The 22,051-nt window shown below is 44.5% G+C and overlaps 1 protein-coding gene across 5 annotated transcripts in view; it reads left to right on the forward strand.

The window, feature by feature from the left end:
- Window positions 1–15,656, forward strand: part of LTK (leukocyte receptor tyrosine kinase) — a 257,225-nt gene extending 241,569 nt beyond the window's left edge. For all 5 annotated transcript variants that reach the window (XM_033953192.1, XM_033953193.1, XM_033953194.1 and 2 more), the window contains 2 exons: window positions 2,334–2,424; window positions 13,947–15,656. In XM_033953192.1, the coding sequence (XP_033809083.1) occupies window positions 2,334–2,424; window positions 13,947–14,687 (832 nt within the window). In that variant the 3' untranslated portion in view covers window positions 14,688–15,656. The remainder of the gene's footprint in view (window positions 1–2,333; window positions 2,425–13,946) is intronic.
- The last annotated feature ends 6,395 nt before the right edge of the window (window positions 15,657–22,051 follow it).

Consider the following 22,051-nt stretch of genomic DNA (forward strand, 5'->3'; position numbering starts at 1 on the left):
TAACATCATCCTGTGAACTTCAACAACTTGTACAATTAGTTAAAGCAAAAGACAAAGAGATGGAAGGTATTTGTGGGACCAGGAAGTAACATCAGCAGTGGCGTGCGGTGAGGGCTTTCAGGGGAATCAGTGAATCCCCAGTTCTATAGCCCTGCTTTTTTTATTTTTTTTTGTTTACTTTTTGCATGAGTTACAAAGCGGGGTTCTTGCGCTGGGGATTCTCTGTACCCCCCCTGAAGGCCCTGACAGTACTGATTCAAATTTGAATGAGCAGCATATGCTTGTTGCCTGCTCAACCAATCAAATTCAGAGCAGTGCCCTCAGGGCCTTTAGAGGATGGTGCAAATCCCCTGAAGGTCCTGACCACACGCCACTGCACCGGTGGGGGGGGGGGAGAGGACGGCGCAGGCAGCAAGTTGGAAATGCTGCTCATGCTGGCGAAGAGTTACTCAGTAACTATAGAAAAATAGACAAATATAGTGCAAAATATAGACAGCAGATATAAATTCACAAAACTGACACATTTTGATCACTAAATTGAAAATAAAATCATTTTTCTTACCTTTGCTGTCTGGTGGTTTCATGAGTCTCTGGTTGCGTTTCCTTCTGACTGTGCATCCTTTCTTTCATTTCTTTCTGCACTCAGGCCCAACAATGGTTCATTTCTATTCCCTCCCTCCTTCCTTCCTATGTCCTTAGTGCCCCCAGTGCCTCCTTCCTATGTCCTTAGTGTCCCCAGCGCCTCCTTCCTATGTCCTTAGTGCCCCCAGCATCTCCTTCCTATGTCCTTAGTATCCCCAGCGCCTCCTTCCTATGTCCTTAGTATCTCCAGTGCCTCCTTCCTGTGTCCTTAGTGCCCCCAGATCCAGGGTCAGTTCTCCTTTGTATCTTTGTTCCAGGTCTCCCTCCTCTGTTATGATCGTGCCTCTCTCTGCTCTTCCTCAGGGGCTCTCCCCCTCTGTCTGCACCTCCCAAAGTCCTGCTTCTGCCTCCTGTCTTTCCCCTTTGGTCCAGGCCTTTATCTCTCTAGTCTTTCTTCTACTTACAACCCCCCCCTTCTCTGCCTCTTTCTCTCCTTTCTTCATCCTCCTTCCTCCCCCCTCACTGCCTTCCAGCCTTTGTCCCACCCCCTCCCAAAAAGCCTGCCGGCCTACCTCCCCCAAAGCCAGCCTGCCTGCCTACCTCCCCTAGAGCCAGCCTGCCTGCCTGCCTCTCCCAGAGCCAGCCTTCCTGCCTCCCCCAAAACCAGCCTGCCTGCCCCCCCAAAGCCAGCCTGCCTGCCTGCCTCCCCCAATGCCAGCCTGCCTGCCTGCCTACCTACCCCAGAGCCAGCCTGCCTGCCTACCTACCTCTCCCAGAGCCAGCCTGCCTGCCTACCTACCTCCCCCAGAGTCAGCCTGTCTACCTCCCCCAAAGCCAGCCTGCCTGCCTCCCCCAAAGCCTGCCTACCTACCTCCCCCAAAGCCAGCCAGCCTGCCTGCCTACCTCCCCCAAAGCCATCCAGAGCCAGCCTGCCTGCCTGCCTCCCCAGAGCCAGCCAGCCTACCTCACCCAAAGTCAACCAGCCTACCTCCCCCAAAGCCAACCTGCCTGCCTGCCTGCCTACCTCCCCCAAAGCCAGCCAGTCTGCCGGCCTACCTCCCCCAAACCGCCAGCCAGCCAGCCAGCCAACCTGCCTGCCTACCTACCTACCTCTCTGCCGCAAAGCCAGCCAGCTTGCCTGCCTATCTCCTTCCCCCCCTACCGTGGGAAAAAAAAGCCTACCTCCAGGCCCGATTTAAATTTTCCCCTGGTCCACCGCTGCTGCTCCTCTGCTTACACCCTGCCGCTAATCGCACCCAGAAGCCTTCTTCCCAACGTCAATTCTGACGTCGGAGAGGACATTCCGGGCTAGCCAATTGCTGCCTGGCTGGCCCAGAATATCCTCTCCGACGTTAGAATTGACGTCGGAAAGAAGGCTTCTAGGCGCAATTAGTGGGAGGGTGTAAGCAGAGGAGCAGCGGATCTGGAAGGAGGTTTAAATCGGGCCTGGAGGGAGGCTTTTTTTTTGTGCGGCAGGAAGGGACAGAAAGCGATCGCCTGTCCCGTTGTCCCTGCGCACAGCTTCGGGACGCTGTCCCTGAAAACGGGACTGTCCCGTTCAAAACAGGACGTATGGTCACCTTATACATGCATTCTATGAGAACTCAATGTACACCATTCTTAAAGATGTATTTTATGCTGCTGTTTTCCTTTCCACTCTACCCCAGCTATGATCCTAACAGGAAGACTCATTGTTGATCAAGTTATCAAGAAATATGGTTTCTCATACATTTATATGATTTCTTTCTCAGTTATAGGATCATGACGCAGTGTTGGCAACACAGTCCAGAATGCAGGCCCGATTTCTCCACAATTTTAGAAAGAATCAAGTACTGCACCCAGGTATGAGGTTTTCATTGCTACTCAATGAACAATTAGGCTCTTACCTTGATAATCTTGTTTCTGTTAATATTCACAGGAGTCCATACTTTAGCTGCTGATTCCCATTAACTGAGAATTTGAAGAAGGGTATCACTTTAAGATCTTTAACTCCTCCCCTTCTGTAGTGGAGAACAATAAACATTTAACAAGCAAACAGTGAACAATAAATTACGTACATGAGTAGTTAGGAACCAACCTGCCAAGTGCAACTAACGAAAGAGATGGGGACTGTTTCCTACAGGCAATGTAGGAAGATGAAATTGCCATTCAAATCCATCTGGCAACAGAAGCCTTGGAAGCTGGCTTGCCATGTCTCGAGTGGCTGGTCAGCACAAAAAAATAATAAGAAAGTCTGGAATCATTAGTTCTCTCCAGATAGATAAGTTAGGCTCTGTGCATATCCAGCCTTCCCAAAAGTCTGTCCTGCTTCGCCAAACATGTATGATGAAAAGCAGGTAAATGAATCTCCTGACTGACATAAGAACATAAGCAGTGCCTCTGCCGGGTCAGACCAGAGGTCCATCCCGCCCAGCAGTCCGCCCCCGCGGCGGCCCAACAGGTCATGACCTGCCTTAATCACCAGAAGGGGCCCCCTTGCCCCCTAGGTTTCTCATCGAAGTCCTATCTTCCCATCAATGTCCTAACCCTCCGGCCTTGCACCTGCACGACCTGGTGAGCTGTCTATACTTATGCAACACCCCAGCACCTCCCTCAGTACCCCACGATCCCCTTTTCCCTCAGGAATCTGTCCAATCCCTGTTTGAATCCCTGTACTGTACTCTGCCGGATCACTTCCTCCGGGAGCGCATTCCATTTGTCCACGACCCTTTGGGTGAAGAAAAACTTCCTTGCATTTGATTTGAACCTATCTCCCTTCAGTTTCTCTGAGTGCCCCCTCGTACCTGTCGTCCCTTTTAGTCTGAAGAACCTGTCCCTGTCCACCCTCTCTATGCCCCTAAGTATTTTGAAGGTCTCTATCATATCCCCCCTGAGCCTCCTCTTTTCCAGAGAGAAGAGCCCCAGTTTATCCAGCCTCTCAGCATATGGGCAGTTTTCCAGCCCTCTTACCAGTTTCGTTGCCCTCCTTTGGACTCTCTCAAGAACTGCCATGTCCTTCTTGAGGTGCGGCGACCAATATTGAACGCAGTATTCCAGATGTGGGCGCACCATCGCTCGATACAGCGGCATGATGACTTCCCGCGTCCTGGTTGATATGCCCCTCTTGATGATGCCCAGCATCCTGTTGGCTTTCTTCGAGGCTGCTGCACACTGTGCGGATGGTTTCATGGATGGATCCACTAGCACACCCAAGTCTCTCTCAAGTCCGGTGTCTTCCAGCAATCTCCCCCCCATTTTATACTCGAACAACAGGTTCTTTTTCCCTATGTGCATGACCTTGCATTTATCTACGTTAAAGCGCATTTGCCATTTGTTTGCCCAGTCCTCCAGCTTATCGAGGTCCCTTTGCAGTTCCTCACACTCCTCCCTGGTCCTAACTCTGGCGCAGAGCTTGGTATCGTCTGCAAATTTTATAATCTCACACTTTGCCTTCGTTTCCAGGTCATTGATAAATATGTTGAAGAGTAGCGGCCCCAGCACCGATCCCTGCGGCACACCGCTCGTGACTCCCCACCAGTCAGAATATTGGCCCTTTACTCCGACCCTCTGTAGTCTACCTGACAGCCAGTGCTTGATCCATCTGTGTACATCCCCGCCCACCCCGTGGTTCCACAGCTTCCTAAGCAGCCTTTCATGTGGCACCTTGTCAAAGGCCTTTTGAAAATCGAGGTAAATGATGTCTATGGGTTCCCCTTTGTCCACCTGACTGCTTATTCCCTCAAAGAAGTACAGAAGGTTTGTCAGGCACGACCTTCCCTTACAGAATCCGTGCTGGCTTGTCCGCAGTAGGCCATTTTTCTCGATGTGCTCGCAAATACTGTCCTTGATCATTGCTTCCACCATCTTCCCTATAACTGAAGTCAGGCTCACCGGCCTGTAGTTCCCGGGGTCACCTCTCGATCCCTTCTTAAAGATAGGTGTGACATTCACCAGTTTCCAGTCCTCTGGTACCTCTCCAGTTTTCAAGGATAGGTTGCAAACATACATGAAAGGCAAAAACATACATACAAACATACATGAAAGGCAAAAACTGCCTTCAGAAGAAAGGAAGGTACTGTGTGCAGAGAAACACCCATCTCTGTAAATTGGAGTACAGGGGCCTGTAACTCTGAATTCCTTCTCATCGAGACTGTGGCAACAAAAAAACCACTGTCTTAATGGTAAGATCCAACAGGGAAGCTTCCGTCAGAGGTTCACATAGAGCATGGGACAGGCCCTTTAGGACCATATTGAGATCCCAAGACAGTAACGGGGGGGTCATAGTAACATAGTAGATGACGGCAGATAAAGACCCGAATGGTCCATCCAGTCTGCCCAACCTGATTCAATTTAAATTTTTTTTTTTTTTTTTTTCTTCTTCTTAGCTATTTCTGGGCAAGAATCCAAAGCTTTACCCGGTACTGTGCTTGGGTTCCAACTGCCAAAATCTCTGTTAAGACTTACTCCAGCCCATCTACACCCTCCCAGCCATTGAAGCCCTCCCCTGCCCATCCTCCACCAAACGGCCATACACAGACACAGACCGTGCAAGTCTGCCCAGTAACTGGCCTAGTTCAATATTTAATATTATTTTCTGATTCTAAATCTTCTGTGTTCATCCCACGCTTCTTTGAACTCAGTCACAGTTTTACTCTCCACCACCTCTCTCGGGAGCGCATTCCAGGCATCCACTACCCTCTCCGTAAAGTAGAATTTCCTAACATTGCCCCTGAATCTACCACCCCTCAACCTCAAATTATGTCCTCTGGTTTTACCATTTTCCTTTCTCTGGAAAAGATTTTGTTCTACGTTAATACCCTTCAAGTATTTGAACGTCTGAATCATATCTCCCCTGTCTCTCCTTTCCTCTAGGGTATATATATTCAGGGCTTCCAGTCTTTCCTCATATGTCTTCTGGCGCAAGCCTCCTATCATTTTCGTCGCCCTCCTCTGGACCGCCTCAAGTCTTCTTACGTCTTTCGCCAGATACGGTCTCCAAAACTGAACACAATACTCCAAGTGGGGCCTCACCAATGACCTGTACAGGGGCATCAACACCTTCTTCCTTCTACTGACTATGCTTCTCTTTATACAGCCCAGCATCCTTCTGGCAGCAGCCACTGCCTTGTCACACTGTTTTTTCGCCTTTAGATCTTCGGACACTATCACCCCAAGGTCCCTCTCCCCGTCCGTGCATATCAGCTTCTCTCCTCCCAGCATATACGGTTCCTTCCTATTATTAATCCCCAAATACATTACTCTGCATTTCTTTGCATTGAATTTTAGTTGCCAGGCATTAGACCATTCCTCTAACTTTTGCAGATCCTTTTTCATGTTTTCCACTCCCTCTTCGGTGTCTACTCTGTTACAAATCTTGGTATCATCTGCAAAAAGGCACACTTTTCCTTCTAACCCTTCAGCAATGTCACTCACATACATATTGAACAGGATTGGCCCCAGCACCGAACCCTGAGGGACTCCACTAGTCACCTTTCCTTCCTTCGAGCGACTTCCATTAACCACCACCCTCTGGCGTCTGTCCGACAGCCAGTTTCTGACCCAGTTCACCACTTTGGGTCCTAACTTCAGCCCTTCAAGTTTGTTCAACAGCCTCCTATGAGGAACTGTATCAAAGGCTTTGCTGAAATCCAAGTAAATTACATCTAGCATATGTCCTCGATCCAGCTCTCTGGTCACCCAATCAAAAAATTCAATCAGGTTCGTTTGGCACGATTTACCTTTTGTAAAGCCATGTTGCCTCGGATCCTGTAACCTATTAGATTCAAGGAAGTACACTATCCTTTCTTTCAGCAACACTTCCATTATTTTTCCAATAACTGAAGTGAGGCTCACCGGCCTGTAGTTTCCTGCTTCGTCCCTGTGACCACTTTTATGAATAGGGACCACATCCGCTCTCCTCCAATCCCTAGGAATCACTCCCGTCTCCAGAGATTTGTTGAACAAGTCTTTAATAGGACTCGCCAGAACCTCTCTGAGCTCCCTTAGTATCCTGGGATGGATCCCGTCTGGTCCCATCGCTTTGTCCACCTTCAGTTTTTCAAGTTGCTCATAAACACCCTCCTCCGTGAACGGCGCAGAATCTATTCCATTTTCTCGTGTAACTTTGCCAGACAATCTCGGTCCTTCTCCAGGATTTTCTTCTGTGAACACAGAACAGAAGTATTTGTTTAGCACATTTGCTTTCTCCTCATCACTCTCCACATATTTGTTCCCAGCATCTTTTAGCCTAGCAATTCCATTTTTTATCTTCCTCCTTTCACTAATATATCTGAAAAATTTTTTATCTCCCTTTTTTACATTTTTAGCCATTTGTTCTTCCGCCTGTGCCTTCGCCAAACGTATCTCTCTCTTGGCTTCTTTCAGTTTCACCCTGTAGTCCTTTCTGCTCTCCTCTTCTTGGGTTTTTTTATATTTCATGAACGCCAACTCTTTCGCCTTTATTTTCTCAGCCACTAGGTTGGAGAACCATATCGGCTTCTTTTTTCTCTTGTTTTTATTGATTTTCTTCACATAAAGGTCCGTAGCCATTTATATTGCTCCTTTCAGCTTAGACCACTGTCTTTCCACTTCTCTTATGTCCTCCCATCCTAACAGCTCTTTCTTCAGGTACTTTCCCATTGCATTAAAGTCCGTACGTTTGAAATCTAGGACTTTAAGTATCGTGCGGCCGCTCTCCACTTTAGCCGTTATATCAAACCAAACCGTTTGATGATCGCTATTACCCAGGTGAGCACCCACTCGAACATTAGAGATACTCTCTCCATTTGTGAGGACCAGATCTAATATCGCTTTTTCCCTTGTGGGTTCCGTCACCATTTGTCTGAGCAGAGCCTCTTGAAAGGCATCCACAATCTCCCTACTTCTTTCCGATTCCGCAGACGGAACATTCCAGTCCGCATCCGGCAGGTTGAAATCTCCCAACAGCAGAACCTCCTCTTTCCTTCCAAACTTTTGGATATCCCCTATCAGATCCTTATCAATTTGCTGCGATTGAGTCGGAGGTCTGTAGGCTACACCCACGTAGATAGAAGTTCCATCTTCTCTTTTCAGAGCAATCCATATCGCTTCTTCCTCTCCCCAGGTCCCTTGCATTTCGGTCGCTTGGATATTGATCTTTACATAGAGAGCTACTCCTCCACCTTTATGACCATCTCTGTCCTTCCTAAAAAGATTATATCCCGGTATGTTTGCATCCCATCCATGTGATTCACTGAACCATGTCTCTGTGATAGCAACAATATCTAGATCTGCCTCTAATATCAGGGCTTGCAGATCATGAACTTTGTTGCTTAGACTGCGAGCATTTGTGGTCATCGCTTTCCAGCTATTTTTCAGCGATAATCTCCTATTTCGTATGGATTTTTGTGTCGTTTCACTTTCCGTTGCAATACTAAGAAATGAGTTGCTGATATTGCTTATGTTGCAGCCTTTACTACTATCACATCTTTTCTTTTGCCGGGGGTGGTCTCTATAATTGTCCTTCGTACAAACACCACCCCCACCTTCTAGTTTAAATGCCTAGAAAAATATTGTCTAAATTTCTCTGCAAGGTTTCTTTTTCCTGCTGTAGTAATATGTAGCCCATCAGTGTAATATAGCTTCTTGTCCTTCCATGTATTTCCCCATCCTCCTATGTACCTGAAGCCTTCTTGATGACACCAGGCTCTGAGCCATCTATTGAAGTCCTCTGTGTTTTTCACTCTTTGCTCTCCCTTTCCATATGCAGGCAGTATTTCAGAAAAAGCTAAAGTCTTTACAAAAGGTTTCATGCCCTCACCAAGCTCCCGAAAAGCTTTCTGTGCTGCAAGTGTGGAGTTGTTGGCCAGGTCATTTGTTCCCAAATGGATAACAACATCAGTGTTAAAATCCTTAGTTTCTTCCTTAATTATAGTCAGTATTTGCCTTGAACTCCTGGTAGCTGAGGATCCTGGAAGCCATTTCACTATTTTGGTCTCCTTGCCCTGTGTTCCAAGGTTAATGCCTCTGATGATGGAATCCCCCAACAGTAATAGTTTTCTGTTTTTGGTTTTTTTATTTGTACTTAGGGTGCGCTTGTTCTCTTGAGTTACCTTCATTGGTTCCAGTCCCACCTCCCTTCTGTTTTCCTGAGTATCGCAGTGCACTAGTGGAGCGAAGGAATTCTGTAGAGGTAATATTAGTGAAGGTGGATGTTTCTGTGTTACATGTCGCAGTCTTCCTGAGCCTACTGTGACCCATTTATTCCTGGGCTGTTTTATTCTTTGAGGTAGAGGTGGTAAGTTGGTATGATTTTGTGGAGTGATGGAAGCTGCTTTAATTGTATTCAATTCCTGTTTAAGTTTGCCGAGCTCCTCCTTAATACTGGCAAGTTGAAGACAGATGGGGCAAGCCTTAAGCCTCCAAATAGTATGTCTTGGAATTAAAGCACCACAGTGATTGCATAGAATAAAGGTCATCTTGATTGGTTGTGAAGTCCTGATTATATGGGTCTCTATATATGAATAGTGGTCCCTGGGGTTGGTGGGACTATAAGTCTTACCCTTATTCCTATGAAGGGAAAGTGAAAGAGGAAATAAGATTTAACAGAGGAAAGAGAAGGGTTTATTTTTTTGTGTTTTTTTATATTTTTTTTAGTAAGAAACAGGGAGGAGAAGAGAAATTAAGCAGATATAATGCTGAAAACCAGTTAAAAGAGCAGAATATGAAATGCTGAGTAACTTAGCTTTTAGAAGTTCACAGGGCAGCCTTGTTTCAGCAATGTCCCAAAGATAATGCAATTAACCTTAGAAGTAAAACAGAGCCCCTCCCTTCTCCACCTAATCAGCAGAAAACAATGGCTGAACACTAGTAAGACAGAAATATAGGCTCTATACCACCTAAAACACAGTATTTTAAACAAAAATGCAGGTTCTATCAGTGCTACCCTAAACACAGGATTTATAACAGGATTTTCCCTACTTTAGTCACCCTGAGCCACAGGCACCAGGATTTAATTAGAGTTAACAAAGTCTTACCCTTTTTCCTATGAAGAGGAAATAAGATTTAACAGAGGAAAGAGAAGGGTTTATTTTTTTGTGTTTTTTAATATATTTTTTAGTAAGAAACAGGGAGGAGAAGAGAAATTAAGCAGATATAATGCTGAAAACCAGTTAAAAGAGCAGAATATGAAATGCTGAGTAACTTAACTTTTAGAAGTTCACAGGGCAGCCTTGTTTCAGCAATGTCCCAAATGTCACAATCTGAGTGCCCCCCTCAAAAACTGAGTGACATCTGGGTGAGAAACCAGATACCGCAAGCCTTTCTGAGCCCAAAAGCATGAGATATCAGCTACCTGCACTTTGAGAGACAAAACTGCCCTTTTGAAGATCAGTTTGCAAGGTCCGGTTGGATTTTTATCACTGTATTTTTTATCATTGTACTTTTTAAATTGAATTTTCATGTTTTTATATGTCAGTGTATAATAAATTCTCTCCAGAACATCTATATCCACAGTTTTTTGTTTTCATCGGTGGAAAGCAAGGATCACCAGGATGGGAGCCTTTTCAGGCTCCACTTGCTCCTTAGCACACTATAACTGGAAGGTCTTCCATTTCTTAGCATAAGCCGCAACCATTGCATTCTTTGCTCTAAGGGGAGTTGTAATCACAACCTCTGAGTAACCCTCCCAAATTAGGGTCGTGTGCTCAAAAGTCATGCTGGAAGACCAAAGTTTTCCAGATTCTCCATAAGAACTGAGCCTTGACTGAAGAGCCCTAGATGAATTGGCAGTTTCAGGCACTTGCCTCTTTGCAGACGCACCAGATCCACATAACAAGGCCTGTGGGGCCAGTCTGGAACCACCAGTCCCTGATGGTTTGCTATTCTGTGGATGATCTGACCCACCATGGCCTACAGGGGGGAAAAAAGAGAAGCTATTCTGTGAGCCAGGGCAGAACTAGAGTGTGAAGTGAACTACTTTCACCTTCTTAGCTGTGGCCATTAGAACCATGTCCAGTTTATCCCAAATCTAAACAATGAGGGAAAACTTCTTCTGGGACAGAAACCACTCCCCCGGATCCAGATTGTGCCTGCTGAGAAAGTCAGCCTGGACATTCTCTACCCTTGCCACATGGGCAACAGAGACAGCTTGCAAGTGAAGTTCTGCCCACTAGAATAACATCCATGCCTCCAGGCGAAGGGAAGCACTTCTGGTGCCTCCTTGTCTGTTCACATAAGCCACTGAGGTGGCATTGTCTAAAAACATCCTGACTGCCTTCCCTGTCAGGAAAGATTGCAATTCCAGCAAGGCCAATCGAATGGCTCTCAGTTCCAGACGATTTATGGACCACTTGTTTTCTGATGGGGTTAACCAGCCCTGGTCAACTGCCAACAGTGAGACCCCCAACCACTTAGGCTGGCATCGGTTGTGAGTGTCACCCATGCATTGATTCTGAAAGACATCCCCCTGGAGCCACCAAAACAAGCTGCACTTTGCCTCCACAGTCCAGGGGAGCTGTGTCTGCAGGGAGTTGCGCTTAGACAGTTGCACTTAGAAAGAAGAAAGTACTGGAGGGGGTGCATGTGAGCTCTCACCCAGGAAACAACATTCAGGGAGGCCACCAACAAGCTTAGCACCTGTAGGTAATGCCAAGCTGTGGGGCTTGGAAGAGTCAAGATCTCCATGATCTGCTCAGAAAGAAAAACATGGCCGTGTGCCGTGTCAAAGCACACTTCCAGATATTACAAGCACTGAGTCAGTTGAAGGTGACTCTTTCGGAAGTTGACTATCTAACCCAGGCTCTGTAGGAGGCTCACCACCTGCTGAACTGTGTGCTTGCCATCCTCTAGAGAGGGGGCCCCTTATCAGCCAATCATCTAGGTAAGGATGCACTTTGACACCTATCCTGCGCAGGTGGGCTGCTACAACCACCATCACCATGGTAAAGGTGAGTGGAACCGTGGCCAATCTGAAAGAGAGTGCTACAAACTGGATGTATCACTGCAGAACGTTGAGTCTTAGATATTTCCTGTGATCCGGAAAGATGGGGATGTGAAAATACACCTGTGTCAAATCCAGAGAGGCAAGGAATTCTCCCAGAGCCACCGCCGCTATAATGGAGTGGACTGTCTCCATGTGAAAGACCTTTAGGGCCTCGTTTACTGACTTCAAATTCTGAATGGGCTTCCAATCTTTGGTGCCTTTCTTGGGCACTATGAAGAGTATCTGCTTGAGTCCAATTCTTCTTTGGGAACTGGTTCTTTGGTATGAACGTCCAAGAGTCAAAGAACTGTCACTCAGACTCTGGCCTTCTCCGGTCATCCAGCTGGGAAGTCGAGGAACAGGTCTGGAGGGGGCTGAGAAAACTCAATTTTTTGCCCTTCCCGAATAATGTCCAGAACCCAACAGTTGGACAAAATCTGTTCCCATTCCTTCCAGAAAGCTGACAGCCACTTGATAATAAGGAGTGGTGACTGTCATCCTGGCATCATTGTTGCTTCTTGGAGGCTGAGCCACCACGGGAACCCCTGGGCTGCCAAATCTATCTGGACCCCTGAAAGGGCCTCTGAGAAGAGTAACCAGAGGAAAATTGGATCTGTTAGAGACATAATAACTGTCTCTGCCATCCCCGACAGAACAACGGCTCCTGCTGTCCAGAAGGGATTTAGGATGGCAATCTGCACACTGGCCACAAGATTGTCCAGCCCCTTTAAGGATAATCTGGTGAGAGTGGCCTTGGAGGCTGAGTCACCCACCCATTGTCTGATCCAGAGAATTCGGTGGGCAGAAACAGAATAAGCCACAACCTTACTCAGGACTCAGATGTGATAAAGAGCATCAACCACATAATTCACTTCCTCCTTAAGCATCCCCAAGCTCTGAGGAACTAGTCTGCATGGCCATGAAGGAGGCTGCTACTGCAGTTTTTATACCCAAAGCCAGAACTTCAAACTATCTTTTAAGGACCACATCCACCTTATGGTCCTGTGTGTCCTTTAGCATCACTCCACCCTTACTAGGAAGGGAGATACACTTGGTCACTTGTGCTACTGCAGAGTCCACCTTAGGCTTGGCCACCTTTAGAGAGCCTTCAGGTGACTTCCATTGGTCAGTGATTAAGCAGGTGATGTCTGGATGAGTAGGAACAAATGTTGTTTGTGCATTAGTACCACACATAACGGAGCACTGCAAGGTGGAGGGCTGTTGGGTTTCAAACTTCTAAGTAGAGAAGGTGTCAGAAATGACATAGGAAATGGAAGATGATTTGAAAAGGCGATAAACAGACTGCTCATCACAGTGATCCACTGCCACTCCTGCCTCTTGACTACCAGACCCCGTCAGGGATCTCAAATCTTCCACCGATGCCGAACAGCCATGTGACAAAAGCATGGAAAAAGACTTCCAATCATCTCATTTCTGCTCCGAAGGGCCACTGACACTAGGAGCTGGCGTGGTATGAGGTGGAGATGCCTGCTTGGGAGAAAGATCCCCCTGAGATGAAGCCTATATCCAAGATGGCCACCACCAGAAAATTTGTGCCTAAAATGGGCCATGAGAGCTCATTAAAAAAAAAAATAATAATAATAAAAAAATAATGATTTTAGGGTTTTGGAGGAGGGGGGAACCTAATCCTAAACTCAGAAACCCTTAAAACCAAAATTTTCAGACCCCTCCCTCCCAAGGGAAAATGGGAATACTCATTGTTACTTCTGGTGCCTGTCAGCTTGTTGCGACGGGAGGAGAAACTATGCAGCTGGTTCCCTGATACCCAGAGGATTCTTACTCAGGGACTCTACAGTCTGCATGCAAGCATCTGAAGAAATCAGCAGTACTAATTTTAAAAAGGGGGTTGGGGAGAGGGTTGTTTGATGTGGTGTGTATGATGTGTGGAAATATTATTTTGGCTTTCTTCCTTGTTGCTACCCCAAATATTTTTGTCTAGAAATGTCACTGAATAGGAACTACATAAACAATTTTTTCAGTCCACCCAAAACATGCCCTAACTGCGCTCCCTTGAAACCTCTGTCCTGCAGCATCTACACAGCTTTCTCAAATTGTACTGTATACCTATATGCCATCTAAATGTACAAATGCATCTATTTTCATGTGTAGATGCTTCTAAAATTACCTCCTAAATTTAGTTCAGCTTCCCCCCCCCTCTTGTCCTATATCACATAACTAACTGTAACTGAAGGTGAGAACTTGAAAACTTTTGTCCATGGAGAAAAGGTTGATTCAACCTGTCCCTTTTCAGTTGCTTGCAATGTTCCAGCATTTTTTGGTATGTAAATATTAAACATTATAGTGAAAAAGCTATTTTCAATGTCCTAATTCACTGTCAGTTTTGCCATAGTTAGCTTAAAGCTTCACTTCAGCAGGTTCTGAATGCAAGGTCTTTTGTTTGTAGGATCCTGATGTAATCAATACGGAGTTGCCAATAGAATGTGGACCAGCATCAGAAGATGAAGGGGAAAGCATTATGCAACCAACCGCTAGTGAAATAGTTCCTTTGCTGGCGACACCCATCCTCAGGCCGAAACTGACTTCTGGAAAACTAGAAGCAGAACATACAGTTCATAAACTTGGAGATCATCCACAAGAGCTGCTGGTAGAGAGTCTTGGAGATTGGAATATGAAGAGCCCAAGTTTATCGTGCCTTACAGATTCCAACAGTAAGTCCTGGATCCATCAAAACTCCAGCTCTATAGAACAGTCCAAGCTTCAGATAATGCACAGGCTAAAAAATAAGCCCCAAAACCTCTGGAACCCCACCTATGGTTCCTGGGTCATGGAAGGTATTGGCTCCAATTGCAGTTTCAAAGTAGTCCTAGACCAAGAAGATTCAGGCTTTGATGGAAATTGCAGCTCTTGTCCCAGTTCACGGGCATCTCCAGATCAAGACCATGGTCCTCATTTGGACATCAATGGACTCGAAGTAGACAAACTCCAGACGTTCCCAAGTGGGAATGTGAATTATGCCTATGATGACCTCAACTATGAAATAGATAACACAAAGGACAGAGCAGCTGTGCTGAGGAATGGTAGATTCCAAGTCGATGCTCAGATTCTTAGAAAACCAGAAAAGATAGCTGGGGAAAGAGACTCTGGGCTGTCTCTTTCAGATGACTTCAACATCACACCTGTGTGACTGCACAAAAGTCTTTTCCAGGTCAAGAGGCAATCTAGCTTTTCAGAAAAATAAATTTAAGAAAGAAAATCCATCCATCCCTCTTATACTCTCTTTTTATTCCTTCTTTTTTTAATCAAATGCATAGTGGATCAGCATTTGCTAGAATGCATTACATCATTCCAAAGTCTGCCTCCTTTCATCACAGAGCAACACAAGTTATCTTCAATAATTTTAAGCTTGTGCTATTCAAGAAAGTATCACTAGTCATATTCTCCATTGGCAGGATTGTATAATTTCTAAAGATAATGCAGTCAATATTCAGCTAGTGGCACTCAGTGTTTTGTGAACTGCCACTAGCCTTATGCCTGGAAATTCATTACCGGGCTATGTCTGGGCTTCGGCATTGAATTCCCAAGTTTGTGGAGCCAGCTAAAACATAGCTGGTTAAATGTGATATTCAGCACTTAACCAGCTATGGCAAGATAGGCAAGATAGGACTGATAACAGCTATGGCAAGATAGGACTGATTTTTATGCAGTCCTATTTATAAGGTTAACTTGGTTGGTTAAGCACTGAATATCGGTACTTAACCAGCCAAGTGCTGACTCTGCCTCCAGATTAGCCAGTTTTCATTTTGGCACTAACCAGTTAAGTGTTGCTGAAAATGAGTGGTTAGTCCTGAACAAACAACTTAACCAGCCAGGAGCCATTTCTGGTTGGTTAAATTGCTTTGAATATCAACCTAAATGTTTCAAGGATACACAACCAATATAGGTTTTACCCAAAGCCCAGTTCACATTGCTTTCCAGGTTTAATAAAGACTTTAAGGAATGATCTGCTCCTGATTTTGTATAAAGACTTAGGCCGTACATGAAGACTTGGGCCGTACATGAAGAAGGACACAGTGCTACTCGAAAGGGTCCAGAGAAGAGCAACCAAAATGGTTAAGGGGCTGGAGAAGTTGCCATACAGTGAGAGGTTAGAGAAACTGGGCCTCTTCTCCCTTGAAAAGAGGAGACTGGGAGGGGACATGATCGAAATGTTCAAGATAATGAAGGGAATAGACTTAGTAGATAAAGACAAGTTGTTCACCCTCTCCAAGGTAGAGAGAACAAGAGGGCACTCTCTAAAGTTAAAAGGGGATAGATTCCGTACCAACATAAGGAAGTTCTTCTTCACCCAGAGAGTGGTAGAAAACTGGAACGCTCTTCCAGAGGCTGTTATAGGAGAAAACACCCTCCAGGGATTCAAGACAAAGTTAGACAAATTCCTGCTAGACCAGAATGTATGCTGGTAAGGCTAGACTCAGGGCACTGGTCTTTGACCTACGGGATGCCGCAGGAGCGGACTGCTGGGCACGATGGACCACTGGTCTGACCCAGCAGCGGCAATTCTTATGTTCTTATGCCTTAATATACTAAGCTTTTTCTTACAAGCACAGAGAAGTCAATGTAATAAAATGTGAGAGATGTAGTGCACATTATAGTGAGGGTAGTGGTTACAGTGTGGTTATGGTACAGAGCAGTTTCATGCACAAGAAAACTGGGTACAAAAAATTGTGCAGACATCAACATACACAGTTTGTTTAAATCCAATGGTAATAACAGCATTAAACCTGTTTGCAAAAAAATTGCGCACACGATATGAAAGCTTAACATTTGGTTTTCTAACACTGGGGATGTAGCATGTGATCTGAGCAGAAGTAAAACGTTAGCTTGCTGTTTTGTGTCAGTTTCCTTTCTTGTGCCAGCATGAACTACCTAAGGCTGTTTTCGGGTTTCATTCATGGGGGTGGGCAGGCATTCTAGTGAATAAAAGGAAAACACTAGCAGGGTCCTGAGAAGTTGAGCCGATCGTGTCATTGAATATGAGATTAAGAAGGAAGTTAAATGCAGGGCTGTGGAGTCGGAATTGGAGTCGAGGAGTCGGAGACATTTTGGGTACCTGGAGTCGGAATCTTGGGTACCAGAAACTGAGGAGTCTGAGTCGAAGGATTTATCTACTGATTCCACAGCCCTGGTTAAATGATGGGTAAAGCCCTCAACTGCAGTAATTTATGTAAAAATGTACTGTACAATAATATTTATACACAGAACATACATTTGAGATTCCAGACATTCATATCTGTGGGGGGAGGGGGAGGGGGTTGAATTCTTTATATAGCACTATAAGGCACCGAACAGATCAGCACTGAGCCCCTACTCTATGAAGGGCACCCGAGTTTTTAGAATACCAGCATAATAAGTGGGTCATGTCTAACTTTGGGCGGGGACTTACCCCTGATTGAAACAGGTGTAAATCTGGTACCCAAAGTTAGGCCCAGATTGGTATTATTCTATAACTTGGTGCCTACCTTTTGGCAGCACCCATGACCTGCCTATGCCCATCCCTTGGGCATGTCCCTTTTGAGTTGTGCACAGGAAATGTTAGACCCCTCCCCCCCCCCAATATTTGGCACTATTTAACAGGCCAGGAATAGCACCTGGCCAGTTAAATTATGTTTGGCACTAATTGATCATTTTCAGTGGCATTAATCAGTTAGGTATAAAAAAAAGAAGGGCAATGAGATGTTTAATTAGTCTGTGCCTTCAATAGAAGATCTTTATTTAACAGTTTACAAGGGGTTACATACATAAAAACTTAAGAATCCTTACAAAAAGAAAAAGAAAAGGAAGAGGCGGACTCCCCCCCCTTTTTTGAGGGGGGGATTTGTTTGTGCTTCTTGACTTCTGTCACCCTTTGTTTCCCCTTTTCCCAGGGCTGGGGTCTTTAAGGAATCAGGGCTTTGGCTACTTCTTATTTGCTATAACCTGCTGGTCTGTTGTTCTAGGAGAAAGGGGATTGGAGGGGACTTTCTTTTTGTTCCAGGGGGGTGGGACTTAATGTGATGGAGGTGGGGTTAAAAATTTGATGATATTCTTATCGTTCTTTGAAATTCTTGTCACTGTTCTTGTTTCGCTATGTACTTCTCAATTGTTTTCCTGGTTGTATTTTGTGTCATCAATAAAAATTGTTTGAATCCGAAAATAAAAAGATAAAACAGACATATTTAGTCTAACATAAAATCATTTGCTCAAAAAAATGCATCAACAAAGAGTTGGATCTTCAACATTGAAGACCTTCTATTGAAGACATGGACTGATTAAACATCTCACTTGCCCTTCTTTCTTTTTATATTTGTACTCCTTGTTAGGCTTGGTTTTCTCTTTTTTTTTTTGTTTCATTCATCAGTTAAGTGTCACTGAAAATGATTGATTAGCCTCAAACAGGCAATTTAACTGGCCAGGAACCATTTCTGGCTGGTTAAATTGTTTTGAGTATTGACCCCAAAGCTGCTTGGCAGTGCAGAGTACTACAACCAGAGCTACTGGAACAAGCACTAATAATGTTATTATAAAATCACCTACACAGAACCTGAGGAATCTTCAGTCAGCAGTTATGATACAAGCGATTTCACTTGATACAAAGACACAAGGCTGAATCACAAAAATACACATCAAGGCACCCAGGTTAAGGGGATAAGTCTATAAAATGTGTCCAAAGTTAGGCAGCATGTAAGTGCCTTACCCCCCAAATTCTATATATGTAGCCTGTTGGCTGATTCTCTGGCCGATTTTTGAGCAGCGACTGATGCGCTATCAAGTTTGCATGCAAATGTTTTGCACGGAGGTGCAAATCATTTGCTTGCAAACATGACCGATCAATCGCTCAGTGAGCGATTAATACATGCGCAGAGCCCTAACAGCAGTGACAGGGGAAGCAGCCTCCTGTCACTGCTGTTAGGGCTTCTTTGTTTTTTTAAAGGCACAGATGTGTGTATGTTACACACGCACAATCTGCCCCACTGAAAAAAGCCCCCCTGCGCTGACCCCCTTTCTCTGCACCACCAACTCCCCTTAACCAATCCCCACCCCTTCCCCAAAAATAGGCAGGAGGGATGTCTATTCCCTTCTGCCACACAGAACACCCCTGTACCATGTTCCCCCATCAGGTACCCCCAAGTCACCATTCCCCCCTGAACCCCCAAAATGGCAGGAGGGATGTCTACTCCCTCCTGCCATCAGCCACCCCCCACCTCGAACCTCCCCATTCCTTTTTAAAAAGTTGGAAGAAGGATGCCCGCTTTGAGGCTCCTGCTTTGGGCTGCCAGTCCTAAATGATGGGCCTTCCCCTCCCCGGTGTATCGTGATGTATGGGGAGGGACCAAAGGACCTTATTGGTTCAGACGCGAAAGGCCCCTCCTAAGGGGTGGGGCCTTAGATGTCTGAGCCAGTGAGGCCTTAGTCACCTCCCTGTGTATCCACAAATATAGAGTATAAATTAGTTTTAGTAAGGCTATTCTTATGTTCTTATATACTGTTCACTGCTTTGACTTACTTTAGTGATAAAAGAGTTTATGTTTATTAAAGTCTTTATATACCGCATATACAGCCAAAAAGGATCAAAGCGGTTTACAACATAACTCAATCAAATTTGTAAAAAGAACTCAATTTAAATAGAAAAGAAAAAAGAGAGGAAAAAAATTAATATTTTTAATACATAGTACCCTATTACAACCAAACTAAAATTAATTAATTATTAAAAATTATAAAATTATAGAAAATATAAAATTATATAAATGCAAATGAATACAAATTGATGCAGACTGCAGTCCCAAATTCAACAAATTAATTTAAAAAGGCCATTTGGAAAAAAAATGTGCTTTTAGATGTCTTTTAAAATTTTGGAATGATTCTTCCTTTCTCAATTCTTCCTGCATGCCTAATCCAACCTAATAGCTATATGACTATCACTCATTTAGTTGTATAAATAATTACACAAATTTTAAAATATTTTTCTTTTTGCTGTCCAAATACCAGGACTCCTTTCCTACAGCCACCTTATAACCACTGGGAAACTATACAGCAGGGATAGGCAAACTATGATGCACCAGCACTCCTGCCAGTCACACTGTTATCGTCAGTCACTCAGAGGCCTTTAATATGCCTAAAATCATTAAAGGCATCCAGAAAGGGCTCTGAGCGATGATGGCAACAGAGTGACTGGCAGGAGCAATGGTGCACTCCTGTCTATCTTCTCAGCGGTGGCAGCAGTGAAAGTGGAAGCAACGTACAGGCAATGGCAGGCCAGAGATAATACAAATATTGGTGATGCAGAGGAGGCCAAAATTTAGATGGTCACAGGCCAGGTTTGGCTCATGGGCTATAGTTTGTCCACCCTGACTTTGAGCATCCAATTGTTTATCAGAAGCTTCTATACCGTTACTAATGACGGGGGAGTCAATTCTGAGCGGTTTACATGAGCTTCAGTAAAGGTGTTACAATACCTGAGCTTCAGTAATGGTGTTACAATACATGAGATAAATATATATGAATCTTACCTATTTATACCATCTATATACATATACTATAATTATTGTTTCTGTATTGTTATATACTCATCTTTCTTTGTATTATTTGTGAGTTTACCCTTTTGTGTTCCAAGTGGGGGGTAGCCCGCTGATTCCTCTATGTTGCTATCCCCCTAAATGTTTCTTTATTTGCTAAAGTGTTCTGTGAAGAGTATCATCTTTATTCCTTTCTTGAACTTTTGGTGTCCTTTTCTAGTTTTAATTCCTTCGGGAGTTCCACCACATTGGGATCATCGGTGAGACCATTCTTTTCCTGATGCTTTTTGTATTTGATGTCTCTGAAGGAGGGTATTTCCAGTAGGTATTCTTGGCTCGAGCATAGGGCGCGTGATAGTGTATGGTTGCCCAGTCTTGCCTGTTGCATCCCCCAGAACCACCACTTGTATTCATTAGCAGCAACCTCCTTTTTCAGGTGGCATCACCCAGTCTATGTTTCACTCTGGATGCTTCCTAGTGCAACACCATTCATTGACACGTCTTAAGCCCAAAACAACTGGTGGGTTTTTGTTGTTTTTCAGCATCTGAGGTTTTCTTCCCCACTCTTACTATCCCGGGACTGTTTGGGCCTCTGATCTCTCTAAAACAAAGGATTTGCAGAGCCTTAATTGCCTGCTGTGGTCTGTCTTTGCCCAGCTGACAGAACTCTTAAATATACATGTTTATTTCTAGATTTAACAATTCTGTAAGTGTATAATTGCACTAACAGAATATTTTTACTTATTTACAAGGTGTATGCTCCAGTCATTAGGTCAGATGGACATTCCCAGCTTTCCACATAAGAAACACTCACATTGTAATTTCCCTTCTGAATTAGGGAAATGCCAGTGGTCTCTCTGCAGCAATGGGCCATCCCCCACCCCTCACACACAGCTTTGTTCATATGAATTTTATTTTTGAGGAAGGAGATTTATTTAGAAGCTTCCTCATCTAAGTGAAAAATCCCCTCATCTTATCGCTAAAGTAATTCTCTCTAATAAAAGTTTGAAACAGAAAAAAACCCCAACCTTTTATCATTCTACACTCAAACCAAGATTTTTCATATAGAAGGAACAAGAGTGGAGTACAGAGAATTATTTGCAATTCTGAAAATTAAAAGCACATTTATATCAACAAATGTTTTAGATGGAATTATCTAATTTTAAAGTTTTAAGGCACCTTTTACTAAGGTGCGTTGGGCCTTAATGCGCGGAATAGCGCGTGCTAAATGACCTTAACGCCAGCATTGAGCTGGCGTTATTCTAGAAGTGTACCGCACGGTGTAGCGCGCGGTAATTTTGTGCGTGCGCTAAAAACGCTAGCACACCTTAGTAAAAGGAGCCCTTAGTCTCTGCTAGCAGCAGAATGATTTTATTTGATTTTTAATAATAAATATACAATACGTAGAGAGAGAGGAGACATGATTGAGACGTTTAAATATATCACGGGCCGTATCGAGGTGGAAGAGACCCTCGGCCACAAGAGGGCATCCGCTGAAAATCAGGGGCGGGAAATTTCATGGCAACACCAGGAAGTATTTCTTCACCGAAAGAGTGGTTGATCATTGGAATGAACTTCCACTGCAGGTGATTGAGGCCAGTAGCGTGCCAGATTTTAAAAGCAAATGGGATACACATGTAGGATCTCTAGGGGAGTAAAGTCAGGGGCAGGGCCGGATTTAGATGGAAAGAGGCCCTAGGCTATTCCACTTATGAGGCCCTTTCACCTCCCATTTTTAAGTTTGTAAATTACATGAGAGACAATAAAATGCATCATTACTGTGATATATATCAATATGTTAAATGAAACATGTTATTGGTACTAACCTTTATAAAAAATGTGACACGGATAATAAATAAAAAAAAGTCGAGAACACTTATTTGGACATTTATTCTCAGCACCATATATAGTACTTGTAACAATAACTAATCAAACATAACACATAACATTGCCCCTTCCTATGTCCATAGTGCCCCTAGTGCGTCCTTCCTCACCT

The sequence above is a fragment of the Geotrypetes seraphini genome, chromosome 7 (assembly GCF_902459505.1).
Source record: "Geotrypetes seraphini chromosome 7, aGeoSer1.1, whole genome shotgun sequence".
NCBI lineage: Eukaryota > Metazoa > Chordata > Amphibia > Gymnophiona > Dermophiidae > Geotrypetes > Geotrypetes seraphini.